Genomic DNA, 19,829 nt, shown 5'->3' with positions numbered 1-19,829 from the left:
GCAAAGTTGTGCTTCAAGGCTCAGAAATAAAACCAGCACCTCTATTCTGTTCATCAGATCACTGCTCTGATGCTGGAAGGGACCAAAGAAAACATCTAGTCCAATTATCTCATTTAACAGATGAGAAAACTGAGGCCCAGGTGGGCTAAGCTACTTGCCCAAACAGTGTCAGAGGCAAGATTTGAATCTAGGTCCTCTGACACCGACAACAGTGCTCTTTCCACTAAACCAAGCTGTGTCTAAGAATTCTGCACTCAACTCTGGCATTACTTTGTGACTTTGGACAAGTCACTCTATCCATTTGTTTTCCCATTTTAAAATGCTCCTCCTACATTTTCAAGAAGATGGAATCCATGTCCTGAAAACAATAGCAGAAGTGATTGTGACTTTATCTATTCAACAAAAAAATTGTTTGAGAACCAACTGGATAATATCTCATTTTCAAAAACTCATTGTTTAGGTTTTTAGTATTGAAAATAACAAGCAGACTCACTTTTGAATCCCAAAAACATTTATTCGGGCTGGTTGTTGTCCTTTGTTCTCCAAGAGGACCAAAATGACATCACTGTGCTAGAGTCAAGTTTCAGCGTGTCTGAATTAGCTGATCAGACCAATTCCAGCTCAGCTCAGAATGCTCTGCCACAGGTCAGAAACAGATAGTCCATGTGAATGGGGAGGATTCTCTAAATTTGCTCGCTCATGTTTCTTTTGAGCTCCTTAAATTCTGCTTTGCTCATGGAGCACAGCACCTTCTCTGATGTGGGCATGCCATGCTGAGCGATCCTGTGCCAGTGTCTTCATGTCAAACAAATAAATATCCAGTCACTGAAAAGGCATACGCATAAGCAGGCTGGCAGTAAAGCAAAAAGTACACTGCCCACTAGGTGTTAGAAACTATTAGCAGTACAAGAATAGGGGACAGTAGTGCAAATGTCCATTCAGTATGGTGTTGAAAGGAAATTCTGAGCATACTATGACAAGGTGAATATGTTATAAGGCCAAGGCTGAGGATGTCTTTCTTCCAGATATTCCTAAATAGGTTTTTTGTCTCTGTAGATGCTGCCATTCACTCAATTAAATCAAGCACCTGTCATATGCCAGGTACTGTGTGAAGTATCAGGAATACAAAGACATAAGTATCCCTACCCTCAAGGAATTCACATGCTGTCAACATGCACATCTATAAATACCGGCTGTTTCAAGGATCAGGAAAGGCTTCCTATCGAAGGTGACCAGCTGAACTTTGGAGGAAACTGGGGATTCTAAGAGATGAAAGAAGGCACAGAGAAAGGAAAGGGAGTGTTGTGTGTGAGGAGCAGCAGAAACAACGTGAACAAAGTATGCCTAGATAAACTGTACATGGGAGACTGTAATGGATAATAACCCGGAAAGGGTAGACTGAAGCCAGACTGACAATCAAATGAAGGAGTTTTTTGTTTCTTCTTTTCATCCTGGCAGTAATAGAGAATCACTGGAATTTAAAGAACCAGAGAGTAAGATGATCATGCCAGCACTTTAGGAAAATCATTTTGGCAGCCCCATGAAAAAATGGATTGGTGACAGGATAGAACAGAGACAAGGAGGCCGTTTTTTTGTTGTTCACTTGTTTCAGTCCTATCTGACTCTTTGTGACCCATTTGGGGTTTTCTTGGCAAAGATACTGGAGTGGTTTGCCATTTCTTTCTCCACTTCATTTTACAGATGAGGAAACTGAGGCAGACAGGGTTAAGTGACTTACCCAGGGTCACACAGCTAGTAAGTGTCTGAGGCCAAATTTGAACACAGGTCTTCCTGACTCCAAGCCCAGCACTCTATCCACTGCACCACCGAGCTGACCCAAGACCATTTAGGAGGCTACTATAATATAATAGTCCAAGTAAGTTGTGATAAAGCATTGAATTAGATTTTGAAGATGTATATGAGAGATGCTAGAGAAATAAAATTGATCTGGAGATTTAAACAGACTATTTTCTTTTGTTGTTTTTCTTTTGTTTTGTTTTATATTTTTCTTTCTCATGGTTACTCCCATTCGTTCTAATTCTTCTATACAACGTAACTAATGTGAAAATATGTTTAATAGGAATGTATATGTAGAACCTATAATAGATGGTATGCTGTCTTGGGGAGGAGGAAGGGAGGGGGAGAAAATTTAAAACTTATGGAAGTGAACGTTGAAAACTAAAAATAAATAAATTAACTTATTAAAAAATAAAATGAAATGAAAAATTTAAAAAGAAATAAAATTGATAAGATTTGACAAATGATTGTGTTGAGGTTTGGGGTGCTGGTGAACCCCAAAATACTGACACACCAGGTCCTGCTTGGATGAATTTGACACAAACTTTCTTAAAGCCAAAGAAAAACAAAGTTTACTAAAGATTCACCATATTGGGTTGACTCTTAAGGAGCCTAACCTTTTATAATGCTCGTACTGCAAAGTGGGACAGAAAGAATCTCAGCTGGACAGAGCCTGAGCTGGATTAAACCTCAGTACCTTCATGAAGGCAAGATGGAACTTAAATGCAGAAAAGACTGAGGGAAGAATCCAGATGTTGCCAAGTAGTCTGGTGTCCCAGGCATGGTCTTGACAGATTAACCCAGGGAGAATCCTGATGGGACTGGTCAGTAGTCCAAATAACCCACAATCTACAATCCAGGCTGGGCAACTTGGACTTCAAGAGAATGCTAAGTAGTTGGGAATATCTAAAGGATGCTAGGATCAAAGGAAGAAAATGCTAAATGGTGATAAAATAGGAAGTATCCAGGCTGGGAGAAATGAGAGGGGAATGCAAGGCCAGACTTTCCCGGGCTCTGCAGACAAATATTACAAAAGCCCTCCCAATCCAAGGGAAAAAGGTCTTGGCTTGAGTTTGCACCCCATCAATTGGATATGTGGGATAAAGGGAAAGTGAGGGATCAAGGATGACACCAAGAGTGACTGGAAGGATGGTGATGCCATTGACAGAAGTAAAAAAGTCTGAGAGGAAGAGAAGAAGTTTGAGGGGAAAAGACAAGAGTTCAGTTTTTAGTATGCTGAGTTTAAGATATCTTTGGGATATCCAATTCAAAATATTTGCTAGGCAGTCTATGGTGTGAGATTAGAGCTCAAGAGAGAGTGTAGGGTTAGATAAATAAATGTGAGCGTCATCTGAAAAAAGAAAACAATTAAATCCATGATGGACATGACTTTATTCTAGGGCAGGGGTTCTTACCCTGGGATCTGTGATTTCATTTTTAAAACTTTGGTGACTTTATCTCAATATAATAAGTTTCCTTTGTAATTCTATGTATTTTATGTTTATACATCTTATACATTTATACTCAAAAATATTATATTGAGTAGGGGTCCATAGCCTTCACCAAGACTTCCAAATGGGTCCAAGACACAAAAAAGTCAAGAACTCCTATTCTAAGGAGACAAAAGATTTAATCAGAAAGAGTTGATTAGAGTTCTCAGAGCCATTGGAACATGGGCTTCTCCAGCCTGAGGGAAGACAGAGTTAAAAGAAATTCACCTCGCTAAGGAGGGAATTTCCCTGTCCTCACACAATACAACGGTCACTTAAACTGCCTTGCTCCTGGTGATACCTGTTACCTGTGTATAAATGAAAGGAAAATATGAAAACAGCAATTTACTCAACCTTAAATTAAAGACATTAGATTGCTTTGTTAGTTGACTGATTTCATTCCTAAGAAATAACACCAAAGAAAAAGAATGGAATACCTCTAGCCGTTTTCTCATTCAGGTCCGCACCATATTTTGCCAATATTCTAATCACATCGTTCTGCCCAACCATGCATGCTGTGTACAAGAAGTTCCTACCAATGACATCTTCTTCCATAACTAACTGCATGGCATTAGTGTGATAGGGGTCTTCTGGGTCTTCAAAGATCCTCTGCAGGCGCTCTGTGTTTCCTGCAAGAATATGTTGAAGCAGAGGATGTAAGCCACCTATGTCCTCAGACACCATGCTGGTTTCTTGTTCTTCTGAAATTTCAGCTTCCTTGGAAAGTTCTGGCTCCTGGAACGGAACCATTTTCTTGTGTGATACCTGAGAGAGAAAAATGAATGATGTAAAAACTGTTTCAAGCACCCAGCAATAGATGTAGGGCTCACATTTTGGGGCTAGCACTGCGCTGAGTGCTTACAAAATAAGGAAAAGACTTTCTCTGTCCAAAAGAAACATATGTCACAGTGCCCAGCAAAGAATAAACGCTTAAAAACACTTGTCCAATTGAACTGAATTGTTTTTGTTCTTCAGAGAGGACCAATGTCATCATGAGGGTGATGTCTTGACTTGCCCACGAGTGAGGTAGAGGGGCACAAAGTCTTTACTCACTCTTTCCTCCAGAGTCATTAAAGTCCAGAGGCAAGACAAAAACGGAGACTGACGGTGGCCCAGAATGCAGTGGATGACCTTGGCCTTTCTAAATAAAGGTCTTTCCTAGGCCTCAGGCTGTCTGAGGCAACTCCCTTTCAATGAGTACTAGGCTGGGTAAGAACTGAGAAAAAAGATGGCCTAATTCACCATCAAAAAACATCAATCTGGAAGGGAAAGATCCTCCAAGTTTCTGGACAGAACAGAAAACAATTGCTATTTACACTCATTCTAAGCCAGAGGTTCCCAAAGTGGGTGATAGCGCTGCTAGGGGGGCACTGGGACTATCCAGGGGGGCACCAGTAGCCTCAGATACAATTGAGGGGTGCTGAATAAAAATAAGGGGAGGGTGGAAGCATAAGGAAAGAACAGAAGAAAATACTGAAAAACCATTCATACATGTTTCCTCTGTTGTTTTACAGAGTTAAAGTCACAGTGATTACATTATTTTCCAAATAAACACACAAACTGCAAGTTATAATTGATCAATAGTCAAGTTTGTCGGGACAGATCTTAACCAGCAAGTATTAGCAAAGTAAGCACGTGGAGTATTGTCAGGAAGTCCAGCCCCATCGGCAGGAATATGTGCATTAAATGACTTGTTTCCAATATGATACTATATGGTTACGTGATGCAATATTGTATCATCAAAATTTCAATGCAGGGAAAACCCACAAATTTACAACAAATTATTAAATTTAAGATACATTTTTTTAATTATATTTTTTGAAATGACTTTTTTAAAAAGCAGTAAAGGGTTAAAGATTTCCAGGGAAAGTGCTGAGTAATTTTTTTTAAAAAGGAGTGATAGGCCGTATAAGTTTGGGAACCTCTTTTCTACACCATCTAAACCTAAATAGTGAACTATATAGAGCCTTGGGCTGGGGCTATTATTGACCTTTAGGTGACAGCCAGAGTGATTTGGGTTTAAAGAGAAGTCAGGTAGCTCCATCTGAAAAACGATGGACTGGTCCAAAGAATCACTGGAACCTTTTAAAAATCATTTTTTTAAAAGCCTGTTTTTTCAGAGCTATATTCCAAGAAATTATAAATGAAAACTGCACAAGACAAAAGCAAATTGTTCCAACTTTTAGGAAGAAATCTAGTCCCCAAGTCTTAAATATAAGCAACCAAAAATTATATGCCTATGGACAGAGCACTCACGTATAAGCATATGGTGTCCCAAGGTGAAAGAGGGATCACATGTAGTGAGGGGCTGTAGTTTTACGTGGCTGTAAGGGAGGTAGAACAGACATCTCTAGCCTCATCTCCCCTTACCCTTCTTCTCCAAGACTTTTATTCCTGCTAAGGTGCTTTTATCAGAGATAGTTTTGGGGTCTGCAAGCACTTAGTTCATCCACGGAGAGATGTGGTCACTGCTCTCCCAGCTTATGCTCTGTAAGGGACCACTTTTCTCCTCCCTAGAACCATGACCAGGATCCCTGTACACCCCCCATAAAATGTGGATAATAAGAGTAGCTACTTCCCAGGGTCAACAAATTCGGCTGATTTTGCAGTTAGAAAGAATTTTGTATACCTATAGTAGCCATTAGATCTCAATTCACAGGGGACTGAATTCAAGTCCTGCCTGCCTCTGCTACCATCGGTGTACCATCTGTATGTCCTTAGACAAGTTCAAATCCAGCCTCAGATACTTAGTAGGTGTATGACCCTTGGCAGCTCACCTAACTTCCTCCTTTCTCAGTTTCCTCATCTGTAAAATGGCGATAAACAATAGCACTTAGCTCTCAAGATTGTTGTGAAGATGAGATGAAATAAAACTTGTGAAATCATATAGTACCTCATCTGGCACATAGTAAGTGCCATGAGAAAAATGATGTTTTCTCTCTTGTATTAATAACTAGTTATTGCACTGAGATCAAGTTTTTTCCCTTTTCTACTTCCTCATCCGGAAATCAACCAGTGTGGGAAATCTATCCAGGATGGCTAGATCTAATCAAAGCCAGTAAAAGAAATTCTAAATTTAGGCTAATAGGTACATTCCTGCTCCTTGTGTCTGCTCAGACATGGATTCTCCCTTTTGTTAGACAGGTGAAATGGAAATTGATAAGTCTCTTTGACCAAGACTTGGATGATCCAAGTTACATACCCCAAGACCCTCCTTGGAATATAGCCCACCTTCTATTATAATATTCATTCTCTCATTAATTGTTAATGAATCAGAGTTGATTGCCACCCTCAGGAACACTCATTCTTCCAAAAGCAAATAAACAGTGAGCCCACAGTCAGGAGGGGGTCTTTCGCATTCAAGAGTATCACTGACCTCCTTTAATTAATAAACATGCTGCCATTATTAATAAAATGACTACATTACCCAGAAACTATGTCTCTCAAACTTTTTAAACATCATAGCTATAAGGATGGAAGCCATCCAGACTAGAATTTAGTAGTAGGAGACCTGATAGGATTTCATTTCTACAACTGGGCATTGTTTTTAATGACTCCTAGTGACCCTCATGACAAAACACAAAATGAAACAAAATTTTAATCCTAAAATTTTTTATTTGATGATATGAATTGACTCAGAGAATCAAAGAGAAGGTGAGTCAACTGAATAATTTTTTGGGGGAGACAAACATATGGAAAAAAGTTGAAAACATGGGAGCTCGTTCATTTTCTTATCAAGTATCGATCACTTTCCTCCCTAGTCATTTTCTCAACAACTACCCTGCCACAACTGCAAAATCTACTTCTCCCTACTTTCTAGTTGTAAAACCATAACAAATAAAATCAATACTGCCATTGCTATTACAGAGGAGGTGTCATTCACTCTCTTAAATCAGTTCACCTCTTGATTCTACCTAGTCATTTGCATCTGGTTTCCCCCATTAGAATGAGTGCTTTGAGGCCAGTGACTACATTTTTGTCTTTCTTTTATCTCTAGCACTCAGCAAACACTTAATAAATATTGGTTGATCCATTAACTCATGACTATCCCGGTAATTTTCCAAACCGAAGTATCACCACTCCACATTATGTGCGGCCTTCTACTAAAATGCAGGGTCCTTAAAAATAAGGACTTTTGTATTTATTCAACTCTAGCACTCGGGAAACTGTTTGGCACATAAGAAGCTTTAATAAATGTTTTTATATTCATTAATTCAAGGACCTGTTCCATACAAAGCACAAAAGAAGGATCCTCAAAGTTTTGGAGCAAACTTTAAGCTCTGATAGCCTAAAATTGTACTGTCTTTGTACACCCTGCACAAAATAGTACTGCTTTCTCTAATTTCTGTACCACACAAAGATTATTTCCTGGAAAAACTACAAGAAGGGAATATGACTAGAACTGGTCCTTAAAAGACAGGCAGGATTTGGATTGCTTCAAGAAAGCAGCAAGTAATAAAACCCACACCGTAGATATTTATACACAAATGCACAAAGTATGGGTAATAGGTAAGATAAACTGGAAACCCTTCACACACATACATACACACACACACACACACATGCACACGCACACAATTTTGATACACTAGATTTTGACAGACCTTCTAGTTCCTTGGGTGCAGCCTTTGGACAGAGTCCAAGTTTTACAGAACAAACCCTTTTATTAAGGGGATTTGTTCTGTGAAGTTTGGACTCAGTCAAAGAGCTGCATTTGAGGACCTAGAAGGTCACATGTGGCCTCCAGGCTACCCTACCCTTAAAAATAGATTATCAGCTAAAATTACTAAAGGGAAATTTAACAGTTAGCATAAAATCTTAAACTGACATTTTGAAAGTCAGAAGCACAAGATAATAGCTAACAATAGGTAACATTATGCAGTGCTTACGATGTGAGTTTTATAATTATGCTGTGCTTTATAATTAATATCTCATTTGATCCTTACAACAGCCCTGGGAGGTAAGAGCTATGATTATTATCCCGATTTTACAGATGAGGAAACTGAGGCAGACAGGTTAAATGACTTGCCCAGGGTCACACAGCTAGTAAGCATCTGAAGCCACATCTGAAACCAAACCTTCCTAACTCCAGACCCAGCACTTTATTTACTGCACACCATGGTTGTTAGCTTTTTGTCCAAAAATAAAAAAATCCATGGGATTTTAGTGGGCTTCAAGTTCAATACAAGTGGACAATATGACATGTCAATCAAAACCATGAGTATGATCTTGGGTTGTGTTCAGACAGTCATAGCGTACAGAGCAAAGGAAGCAATCTTCCTGTTGTACCCTCACCTGGTCACACCATGTCTGGAACATTTTGCTTAATTCTAATTGCCACATTTTAAGAAGGAGCCTGGTAAACTGGAAAACATCCAGAAGAGGCTGGCAAGGAAGATAGAGGGTCATAAGTTAAAGCAAAGATCTAAATTAAAAGAAAAGAAAAATATTATAAGATACTATATATAATTAAAACAGCTCTAACTTGACCCATAACAAGCTATTGACTTAAAAATTGGAAATGGATAAAAAGTAATGATACTAAATGTGCTAATTATCACTGCCTAAAGTTTAACTGATATAAAATGGTCACCACAATAAAACCAAAAAAGTCCAGAAGCTGCCAGCCAATAAACATTCTATCTCCTTGCCAAAGATACTTACAAAACATGACCAAGCAGGATGAAAAAAAGATGATGAACAGTATCCCTTTGCAAAACAACAAAAAGCCGTGAAGGGGAAAACAATGCTGTGAAAAGCTTAGCATGAAACCTAGTAGCCAGATCATCCCCAAAACATATAGAGAGTGGATAAAATCGCAAAGGGGACAACATATAGACACAAAATGAAACAAATCTGCCAGTATTTCTATAGCATCTTATTCTTATTATTGATAATAATAAAACCAGTCACTAGAACTCTAAAAATTCAATACTTAATTGCTCTATGAATAAGTGTAATGGCATTTAAGTAGAAAAAGTTTAGAAAAGTTACTGCACCAGACCAAAGAAAAACAGAAGGACACAGAGAACTTTAGAGATACTCGGAAAAATTTTTAAGACAAGATCTCCCAAGAAAAGGATTCCAAAATAATAGAAAAAAAATCATGGACAATATTGTTACCAAAAAAAATAAGTGACTGAAAAAATATCAGCAAATACCAACCCATATACCTACATTCTCATTTTTATAAAATCTCTAAGAATGATCCACACATGGATTGAAGCTATCCTTGCTTGTAATGTAAAAGGAGAAGAGGTAGGATTTCCTAAATGATTTTCCATAGCTGAGCACAGCAAGTCTTCACAGCCTCACAACTGTCAGAAAGATATAGGTGATATACATAAGATCTCACTGTGTTTATTTCTTAATTACAAAACAAACTAGACTGACTCAGTAGGGCAAAATGCAGCCTCTTACAGGTTCTATCTCAATCAGGTATCTCCCTTTCACATAAATGAACATTATACGGGATTCCTTAATAGATGTTACCACAGAGATAACTTGATGATTCACTAATTATCAATATCAACTAAAACATAAAACAGGGAGACCAAAGAAAGGTATTTGCCACTATTATGGAGAATATGTTGCATAGAGTTCAAATGGAAGAAATATATTCTCAGTTTCAAGAAATGTTTTCTTTTGCCCATTTATATAACTAAGTAAACTAAAGTTTATGCCCTCCAGGCTATATATGGGGATGACTGGGACTTGTAAGGAAAAAGTTGGAAAGTAGTAATAATCAGGAAAGAAGGATTTAGCAGATATTTTTGTCCTCACTTTATACCAGGTAGATGGCATCAAAACACGGAAGACGTTGGCTAGTCAGACAGACTGGAATCTTGGTAGTTGTGCTATAGATTGGTGAGAATTGTGGGAAGAGAGTGGTTGAACAAGTGAGAGCAAAGTGGGGAGAGGGAGAGAGACAGAGAGAAGCAGAGACAGAGAGAGACTACCCACTTTGCCCTTCTTCCATGTGGCACTCAATCAGCAAGCATTTATTTATTAAATCTGTTAAATGCCAGGTGCTATGCTAAGCCCTGGTTATACAAAAATAAAATGAGACAACCTCTACCTTCAAGAAGCTAAGCATCAGGATACAAAGATAAAAGAATAAAATGGTACCTAGCAGCCGATATTCTATCCAGGAAGGAAGCACGTACATATATAAGTACATTTAAAATATACATAGGGCCTGGTCTTGAGAGTTCCTTGGTGTAGGAATATCCAGGGAGGCACCTCCTCTACCAGTATAGGTCAGCACGTTCTCTTCAATTTATAGTCATGTTAACATTGCCTAGAGCACTAAGTGACTTATCCAGGCTCACAGAGCCAGCATTTATTTATACAGAATAAACAGAAAAATAAATACAGGGCAGAGAAGGAGAGCGCTGGTAGTTGAGTGGGAACAGGAAGTTTCCAGTAGAAAAATGAAATACAGGCATACGAGGAAACTAAGGTTAAGCCAGAGAGCATCGCAGATATCGGAGATAGTTCAAAGTCACAGAGATGGGAGGTTGGGTGTGTTGTATGAAGAACACAAAGTCAATGTAGCTAGAACAAAGAATGTGCGAAGAGGAGTAACGTATAAAGAGCCTGCTGGAAAGACAGGTCAGGCCAAGCGGTTTGTTGTTGTTAGGTTGGTTCAATAGTATCCAACTCTTTGTGACCCCATTTGGGGTTTTCTTGGCAAAGATACAGGAGTGGTTTGCCATTTCCTTCTCCAGCTCACTTTATAGATGAGGAAACTGAGGTAAACAGGGTTAAGTGACTTGGCCAGGGTCACATAGCAAGTAAGCATCTAAGGCCAGATTTGAACTCAGGAAGAGGTTTTTCTGACTCCAGACCCAGTGCTTTATGCCCTATGGTACCAACCTAGCTGCCCTCAGGCCAAGTGGTAAAGGGCTTTAAAAGGAAAATGGAGAGACAGCTGTGAGGATGGATTAGAGTGGGGAAAGATGAGGCAGGGAGATCATTTAGAAGACTGTCTCAGTAATCTAAGTCTGAGATGACAAGTTGGTGGCATTGAGAGTAGAGAAAAGATGTGATACAAAAGATGATGTGGAGGAGAAAAAAAGAGCAAGGTTTGGTAATCCATTAGAAATGTGGAGTGAGGAAGAGTGAAGCGTAAAAGGTAACACCAAGCTTACAAACCTGGGAGGCTAGAAGAATGTTGATAGTCTTCAGAAATAGGGAAGTTCAATAGAGGGGAGGATTTGGATATAAAAATAATTTTCTGGTTCAAACATATTGAGTTTGAGATATCTCAGGGACTTTCAGTTCAAAGTGACCAAAAGGTACAGTAGTTAGTAAGGACTGGGTTATATGACAGAAACTGTGGCTACCTATTGAGGTTTCTAAGCATTCTGTGTAGAGAAAATCATTAAATTCATGGGATCTGATGAGGACAGAGCTTTGGCGTACATCTAAAGTTAGGGCATGAGTTACGAATGACGAGCAAACAAAAAAGACTGAGAGGAACTGGTTAGATGGGTATGATGGGAACCAAAGCAATGGGCTTGGCATAGAGAAACAACAAAGGACAGCAAATGGACAATCCAAAGGCTGCACAGATGTCCATGAAATCTGTCTCATGGCATAGTGGAAAGAATGCCTGGTTTGGTGTCAGAGTACCTAGGTTCACATCCTGGATCTGTTACTTTCTATTACTTAAATAACCTTGGTCAAACTATCTAACCTTTCTAGGCCTTGGTTTCTCCATTTGTAAAAATAAGTGAGTTGACTTCAAAGGTCCCTTTTATGATCCTATGACCCTCTGAAGATTTGCACACACCTCCCCAACCTCAACCACAGATCATTAGATAGATCCTCTCTAGGGGATTTATGGGAGAATGTGGCCAAGAAAAACTTGGGATGTGATTTAGAAAGATATTGGGAATACCCACACTGTCAAAATTAAACATCCACTAAATTATCAAATCATATAGTTCTCTGCAAGGAATCTAGAAAAAAAGTATCGAAAATAAGGACATGTTTCCCTAGCATTGTTTAGAAAAAAAGGGTGCCCTGGCCAGTCAAATTGAATATCTCTGTCTGCCTGGCAGTCAAGAATACATCAAACTATTATAACTTAAAAATCATATCTAGATCAATCGACTACCTTTGTCATTACTATAATCACCAAGCAACCCTGTGATAGTAACTTTGCTTACCAAATAAACTTTCATATTGGACAGAGAATGTATTGACAAGATGATAACAGTATTCTGGTTTATTCAGCAATTTTGCCAGCATGAATTAATAAACTGCCTTTCTGGCTTATGAAACTATCTTTTTAAAACTTACTTAGTGTGAATCAATCCCCTTCATGTCATGCTCATTCCTAGGTGAAAAGATAAAATTAAATTTCTAACCATGTAAACCTGGTGACTCTACCTAGATGAAAGCACTCCATTAAACATTCTGCAATAGCGTACTGATCTCCCTCTCTTTTATTTTTTTTAACTCAATTACACAACAGTTACTACCAACTCAGGCTAAAATATATACTTGAGGATACTGTGGAATTACAAGACAGTAAAGTGGTATAAACGGAAAGAAAACTATTATTTATAAGAAGGCCTATTTTCTAGACCTGCCTGTTGTCACTAACTAGCTGTGACCATGACCATGAACAAATCATTTAACTTCTCTGTACCTCAATGCCCTCATCCCTCAAAATGGGAATACCTATCCTGCCTACTTTTGTGGGTTGTAGGCAATTAACTGAGATTATGTATATATGTGTGTGTGTGTGTGTCTGTGTGTGTATGTGTATGCGTGTGTGTGTGAAGTATTTTGGAGAGCATGTTGAATAAATGTCAGGGATATCATCATCATCCTTATTCTAATTCTCATATTATTCAGTGGAGTTCAGATGGAAATGGTCCTGGGACTAGTACTAGTCTCTACCTTACTATTAGTTCTTTGATATTTAATGCTGTGTAGACTATTGCACAGGCCAATAAAAGAACCGCTTTTGTAATTGGGTTGGGATGTCACCTTATCTTCTGTACTGAAGGCATCTTCAGCACCACTCCAGTAGCAGACAACAGAAAGGGGATTTGTTATTGTTATTGTGGTGGTGATGGTGATGATGATGATGACGACGATGGTGACAATGGTGATGGTGATGATGATGACGACGACGATGGTGACAATGGTGATGGTGATGATAATGATGACAATGGTGACAATGGTGACGAAGACAATGATGGTGATGATGATGGTGATGATGACTACCTCCAAATGAGAAGACCTCTACCACCTAACACCCAAGAAAGCGGTCCCCCCAGGCTCAGAGAAATCCCTGAGAACACTTCCCAAGACATCATCTCTTCTTTCCCATACCTATGAGTTCTCTGCAGAAAGCCACATAACACAAGGAGATGCTTGGCCTGCCAAGATCAGAGAGACAGGAGAAGAAAGAGGTATTGAGATATTGGTTCAGAGAGACTTTGCTGAAAAAGGTGGCATCATCCTATGCCATTGTGGGAAGCGCAGGGAGAGGAGAACCCCTGTGATGTCCCTGATTGTAACACACACACACACATCAGATGCCAGTGAGAGAGTCAGAATGAATGGCTGCCCTTCACAGAGGCTGGTGTTGAGGACACTTGGGAGCTAGTAGGAGCCCTCTTGCCACCACCCTGCCTCCCCATTACCTCAAACAGGACACAGCTCCAACCTATCCTGGCCCTGCCCAGCCCCCCTCTTCTCTTATTGATCTCTGGGCTTCTACTGTTACCATGGTAATTGCTGCCTTGGCCTTCACTGGGCAGCTGCAGAGAGAGTACAGCTGGTAGGAGAGGAAGAGGCGGAGGTTCAGCATCCTGCAGCCCATCCCCTGCAGCCCAAGCAAAGCAGGCATACAGAGGCTACAGACAGGCAGAGAGCCAGGTTCCCTCCCTCCCTCTGTGTCCTCAGACCCGTGTCTAGGCCCTAACCTCTAGCCCGCACCACATATGCTTTCTGCCTTCTCCAGGAGGCCAGGATTTTCACACTGGGTCCCAACCTTCCCCAGCCTTAGCTTTTGCTCTTTGAGAGGAAGGGTTTCTGATAACGATTTGTAAAAACTGCAAGACACTAGAAAAGGATGTTGGCTTGATCTTTATGCTCCATGGGAATTCTGTCACCAACGAGAAGCCACTTATCAAGTCAGGTCTTGATGTCCAGGACTACCTCAGGCACTCTGTGAGACAAATTCTAAGACACAATGCCTGACTTTCAGAGATTTAAAATCCCAAGCTGACAATAACAGAAAAGAAAATACTGAGAAGCCTAGGAGAATCAGTGAAGTGTCAGGAGCCAAACTCCCAAATAAGTAAATGGAATAAAGTGATTGCTTCACTACCACTTCATCAAGTTAAGGCTTTTAGCAAGCAGGATTTTTAGGATCCTGGACTGAGAGATGGAAGGGACCCCAGGGATCATCTACTCCAATCCATTGTGGGATTTTATGTCATCACATTTTTGATTTTGCAAAAGAGGAAAATGAGGCTCAAAGAAAAGGAAATAACTTACCTTAAATCAACTGACATATAATGGAACTGAGAGAGGAACCTCAATCTTATGATTCCAAACCCAGGCTCTTCCCCTCTACTGTACTCTTTCCATCCCAGAGGGAAGGGAGAAGAGAGAGTTTGGCAAAGCTAAGGGGGAGCTATCCACAGTGCAGACAGTAGCAAGAACAAAAATGCAGAATCAGGAGAGAAACCAGTAGATCCAGAAGGTTTATCAGTTAACAATACCCAATAATTAATTACAAAATTAATAGAAAAGATTGCAGCAAGGATGACAGATCAAGGGCTATTGCTACCTTCTGCTGACTATCTCTAATTGATACTCCTGAACAAGGCCCACAATAACACATCATTACAGAGGAGCAGTGTGAAATACTGCAGTTGTCAAACACACAGAGCCACATTCTGGAGTACAAACTAAACCAGATTAAAATGTAAATGGGAAATATTTAGCAAAATCAATAAAAATACAATAACACATAGAAAAGATTAAAACTTTTGAACAAGACAGTATGCAGCAGCAAAGATCTTAGGTATAGTTGAGGGGTCTCATCTCAATTTGAATTTGATACCAAAGGCATGATGGATGATTAGCTGGTCAAATAGGAGTCAGAAGACTTGGGTTTGAATCTTGCCTCTGAAATTTACTGACTGTATGGCCACAGGCAAGTCACTTTACCTTTGCAAGCTCCAGTTTTCTCATCTACAAAATGGCGATTACACTTGTATGATCTGTATCAGGTAGTTGCTTAAAGGTTGAATGAATTTCAGTTGTTATAGTTTGCACATTTATTTTAAAATGCATCAATTGCTAGAAACCAGCATTACTGTACTGAGAACAAGTCAATGAAGGTAGTTAAGAAGGAACTGGAACACAAGATTAGTAAGCAGAGAGTAAACTAGCACCCAGATAAGATATATTGTCCACAGGTGTCCCTGTTCTTTTCTTTTTAGCAGAAACGCTAAACTGACTACGTACAGTTCTTTCATAAGATTACTCCCTCCCCTCCTTCTCCTAGTGTTTACTGGAAAACAATTTGAAATTATGCAAGAAAAATTACAGAATTGTTCATGTTGTTTGGACCACAGGTTCCCCACTCCCGGTTTGGACAGTAATCCCTTCACTGCATATATACTCTAAGGAAGTTATTTATATGAAGAGACAGCTGATCTTATCTGGTCCTAATGTCCATGATAGTCCAGAAAGGGAATCCTGGACCTGAAATTCTTTGAGGTCTTGGGTACTCTGTCCACAAAGAGCTTGGTTTTCACCCAATCAACTTCCTGCAGGCCTCACATCTTCAGGACTTGGTCCAAGTATAGGGCATCTTCTCCTTATGCATCATCCCCTTCCATTTTGAGATAAAGCAGAGGAACTGGTACCAGATTAGGCCCCTGAGGATTCAGTCACCAGGTATTTACTAATTCAGAAGAATGTCTCTCCTTCCCAGGTATGTGATAGAACACCCTGATAAGCACTCTTCCTTCTCAAAGAACCCTTAATGGTGGAAGCTCCAGGCAAATATTACTACTTCCCCATCCTATAACTAGCACATTCCCATCTTATCTACTTAAATGTTTGTGACTTAGTTGCTCATAATTTAAGAAAAAAACACCCCTTTACCCTGCTACCACCTTCCTCTCTCATTCCCATCCACCCCACCTCTAACCCTCCTAGGACCCTATCCTGTTCTGCCCTGGCTTTCCATTGTGCTTTTTGAAAATCCCAACTATCCCTTTCCCCCTCCTACAGGTAACAAACTTCCCTTCGTCTTAGATCTCTTCCCACCAAATTCCTTCTACTTCCTGTACTTATGAAACCTGGCTGCCTCCAGAGGATACCTCATCCCTAAACACTCTCTCTAGTAGTAGCTACACCTTCTCTCATGTCCCCCATCAGAGTACACCAGGAAGAGGACACACGCTCCCTACTCCTCTACCACTTACTTCCAACCCTCCTTTGGTACCATAATTCAGCAACCTCCTTTGAGGTTCCTTCCATTCATTTATATCACCTTTTCCAGATTCTCATTGACACCTACCGGCTTCCTTCCTTCTTAGGGAGTTGGACATCTGGTCAAGTCTTCCTCTCTACCCCAACTCCTTCCCTCATAATTGGGGTGCTGATGTTCCCTCTGGTGCCCTGGGGCCCCAATTTATCATCCGTCTCAACATTCATGACCTGTACCTCATTCCACCTCAGGCAAACAGAAGATAGGCATATCCTTGATCTTATCCATAATTATTTGACCCTCAGGATCCCAAACTCTCAAATTCTGTCTCATCACAACTTTCTGCCCTTCAATCTCTCCCTCTGCTTCACTCTTCTTGTACCTAATCTTGACCCAACTGTATTCTCCAATACCCCCACCTCTTCCTTTTCTTCCAGTTCCTGATTCTAATTCTCACCTCGCTTTCTTCCCTTAATAGTCTTGAATCCTTTGCCCCTTTACCCTATCACTAGCCATCCTTTACCCTGCAATAATCCCATGAGCAAATTTTCCCAAGGTAGCTAACAGTGCAATGGGCCTGGAGTCAGAAAGACTTACGTTCAAATCCCGCCTGGGTCACTTACTAGATGACTGAACAAGTCATTTAAATTCTGTCAGCTTCAGTTTCTTCATCTGTAAAATGGGGATAAAATAGCACCTACCTCCCAAGGCTGATGTAACAAGAGATATTTGTAAGGTACTTTGCAAACCTCAAAGTACCATATAAAGGTTAGTTATTATTAGCATGATTCTCTACTATTTGCATGTTGCTAAAGGCTCTTGGTGAAGCAACTGTGTTAAATGCACTACAAGTTTGCTATCTGGTCTTAGCTAGGTCCTCACTGCTACAGGGCAGCTCCTTTATTGCTTTCTGAGTGACTCTGTTGCACAACAACAACTCTGCACCCAAAACTTCTCTTCTCAGACCTCTTGAAATGCCTCACCCCACTCAGTTTCAGCAGAGAACGTTGTCTCCTGCTTTACCGAGAACAGGCCATGCAAACTGAGTTCCCTCTTTTCTAGCATTCTACATCTCGAAACTCCTCTACATCATTTCCTGTTCTCTTCTTTTTGCTCCAGCCTTTGAGGGAAAAGTAGCTCTTCTCCATTCTGAGGCTACTTAGATCCCATTCCTTGCAATCCCCTGTTATCTCTCCAGTCTCCAGTCTCTTCCCACCTACTGGCTCTTTCCCTGAAGCTTAAAAACATGCCCAGAGCTCTTCCACCATTAGAAAGCTTTTACTTGACTCAGGTAACTCCTCCCTTTCCCATCTTTTATGTCCCTTCCTTTTAACAGTCAGCTTCTGGGAAGAAATCATTGTATTCCTTTGTCAGCAATGTCAGCAATCACTGGATTCCCTTCTTCACCTCCCACTCACTTCTCAATCCTTTAGTTTCTGACTCTACCACGCAAATGAAATTGCCCTCTCCAAAGCTAAAACCTAAATCCTTTTTTCCCCAGTCTTTATCCTTCAGCTCTTCTATCCTGCACACTTTTGACCACCTCTCACCTCCTGATGAATCAAACCTTTGACAACCCTCACACAATCACTGCATTCTTGTGTCTGTGTACCTTACGTGAAGAGAATCCAAGATTGTAGAACCTATTCCCAACCCAGAACTCTGGTTCTGTGCCTACCAAGTTGATCCTCAAGGACCTAAAACAATACTTCCCCCAGGACTCCAGAATACTCATATTATGGACTTGTGGGCTTGTTATGGGAAGCCACTCAAGCCCTGGAAACAACTGTTTGTAATCCACTTCCCCGGGGCCCCCTATCTGTGATTTATGTTTATAATTTCTGCCTTCCCCACAGCAAGGTGAAATTCTGATTAGGAGAATGCCTAATTTGCAAATCTGTTCCTTATAAGGAAACTAATTAATTAAACCACTACTTGATTACTGGCGCTTTGTCTCTGGCCTGCTCTATTTCGTCATTCCCAGGTTGGAGACTGGCTTGGGAAAATTCTGTTAACACTCTCCTCCCTTGGCTTCCATGAAGGTTCCTCTTCAATCTCCTTGGCTGCATTTCAGTCCAGGCCACACCCTGTGAGCATTTCTCCCAAGATTGTTTTCTGGTCTCTCTCATCTCTTCCCTTGGTGATCTCAGAAGAGATTAATCAGCTTCTGGATATCTCCATTTGGATGTTCTATGGGAGGATCAAACTCAGTACCTCCAAAACATAATTCACTATCTTCTCTCCCTGCCCCTCCTTCCCCAAACTTATCCCTCTCCAATCTCTGTTGTGGGCCAACATCCTTGGGGTCACCTAGCTTCACATCCTCATAGTCATGCGTAATTCTTCTCTAGCTTCTCACCTTCCACATCCAATCTGTTGTCAGGTCTTGACAGTCCAACATCTCTACTAAATCCATTCCCTCTCTCTGCAGATAGCTGTCGTCATCTGGACTATTATCTAGACAGCAGTCTAGACCATGGTGATCATCTCTGTTTCCAGGCTCTCCCATTTCCAGTGTATCTTCCACCACAGGTAAATAGATATTTTTAAGCCCTAAGTCTGCGCAGGTCACTTCCCTGCTTAAGAACTTTTAATGCCTCACTAGGGGCACTAGGATAAAAGTCCTGCTTCTCATCTTGGCACTCACAGTCTTTCCAAGCCAGTCCCAGCCCCGTGCCAGCGCCTCCCTGCCTCCATCACCTTGTGTATCCAGTGTGTTCTCCCCCCCTGCTACCCCCTAGCCCAAGAGTAGGGAGGGTCTCCTTAGGGTCTCTGTGCCCTCCAGACCCGGTGGCGACCTGCCCCTCACTTGTGATTGTCAGGGGTGGATGGCGAGGCTCCCAGGACGCCAGATGTAGACCCTGGAGGCAGGAGTCTGTCCGCCCCCCCCCCCCCGGGCTTTGTTTCTGCGTTGGTCCTTCGGTGCCATCAGGGACGTGACGGCGTGACTGGCAGTGGCACTTGACTTTGCTCGGAGGCAGGCGGGCCGTGCCGGTGCCCGGCCTCACGTCCTCCGCAGCCGGCTCCGGGAGCAGCCGAGGCGCGGGGGGGCGGCCCTGCGGACT

The 19,829-nt window shown here is 41.0% G+C and overlaps 1 protein-coding gene across 1 annotated transcript in view; it reads right to left on the bottom strand.

The window, feature by feature from the left end:
• Nucleotides 1–14,160, bottom strand: part of ANKRD45 (ankyrin repeat domain 45) — a 50,619-nt gene extending 36,459 nt beyond the window's left edge. The window contains 3 exon segments of the mRNA XM_072648591.1: nt 3,725–4,052; nt 13,955–14,139; nt 14,142–14,160. Of these exon segments, the coding sequence (XP_072504692.1) occupies nt 3,725–4,052; nt 13,955–14,139; nt 14,142–14,160 (532 nt within the window).
• Nucleotides 14,161–19,829: the final 5,669 nt, after the last annotated feature.

This window comes from Notamacropus eugenii, chromosome 2 (genome assembly GCF_028372415.1).
Source record: "Notamacropus eugenii isolate mMacEug1 chromosome 2, mMacEug1.pri_v2, whole genome shotgun sequence".
Lineage (NCBI taxonomy): Eukaryota > Metazoa > Chordata > Mammalia > Diprotodontia > Macropodidae > Notamacropus > Notamacropus eugenii.
The sequence above is the reverse complement of the archived record's forward strand: the minus strand, read 5'-3'. Positions and strand labels throughout refer to the sequence as shown.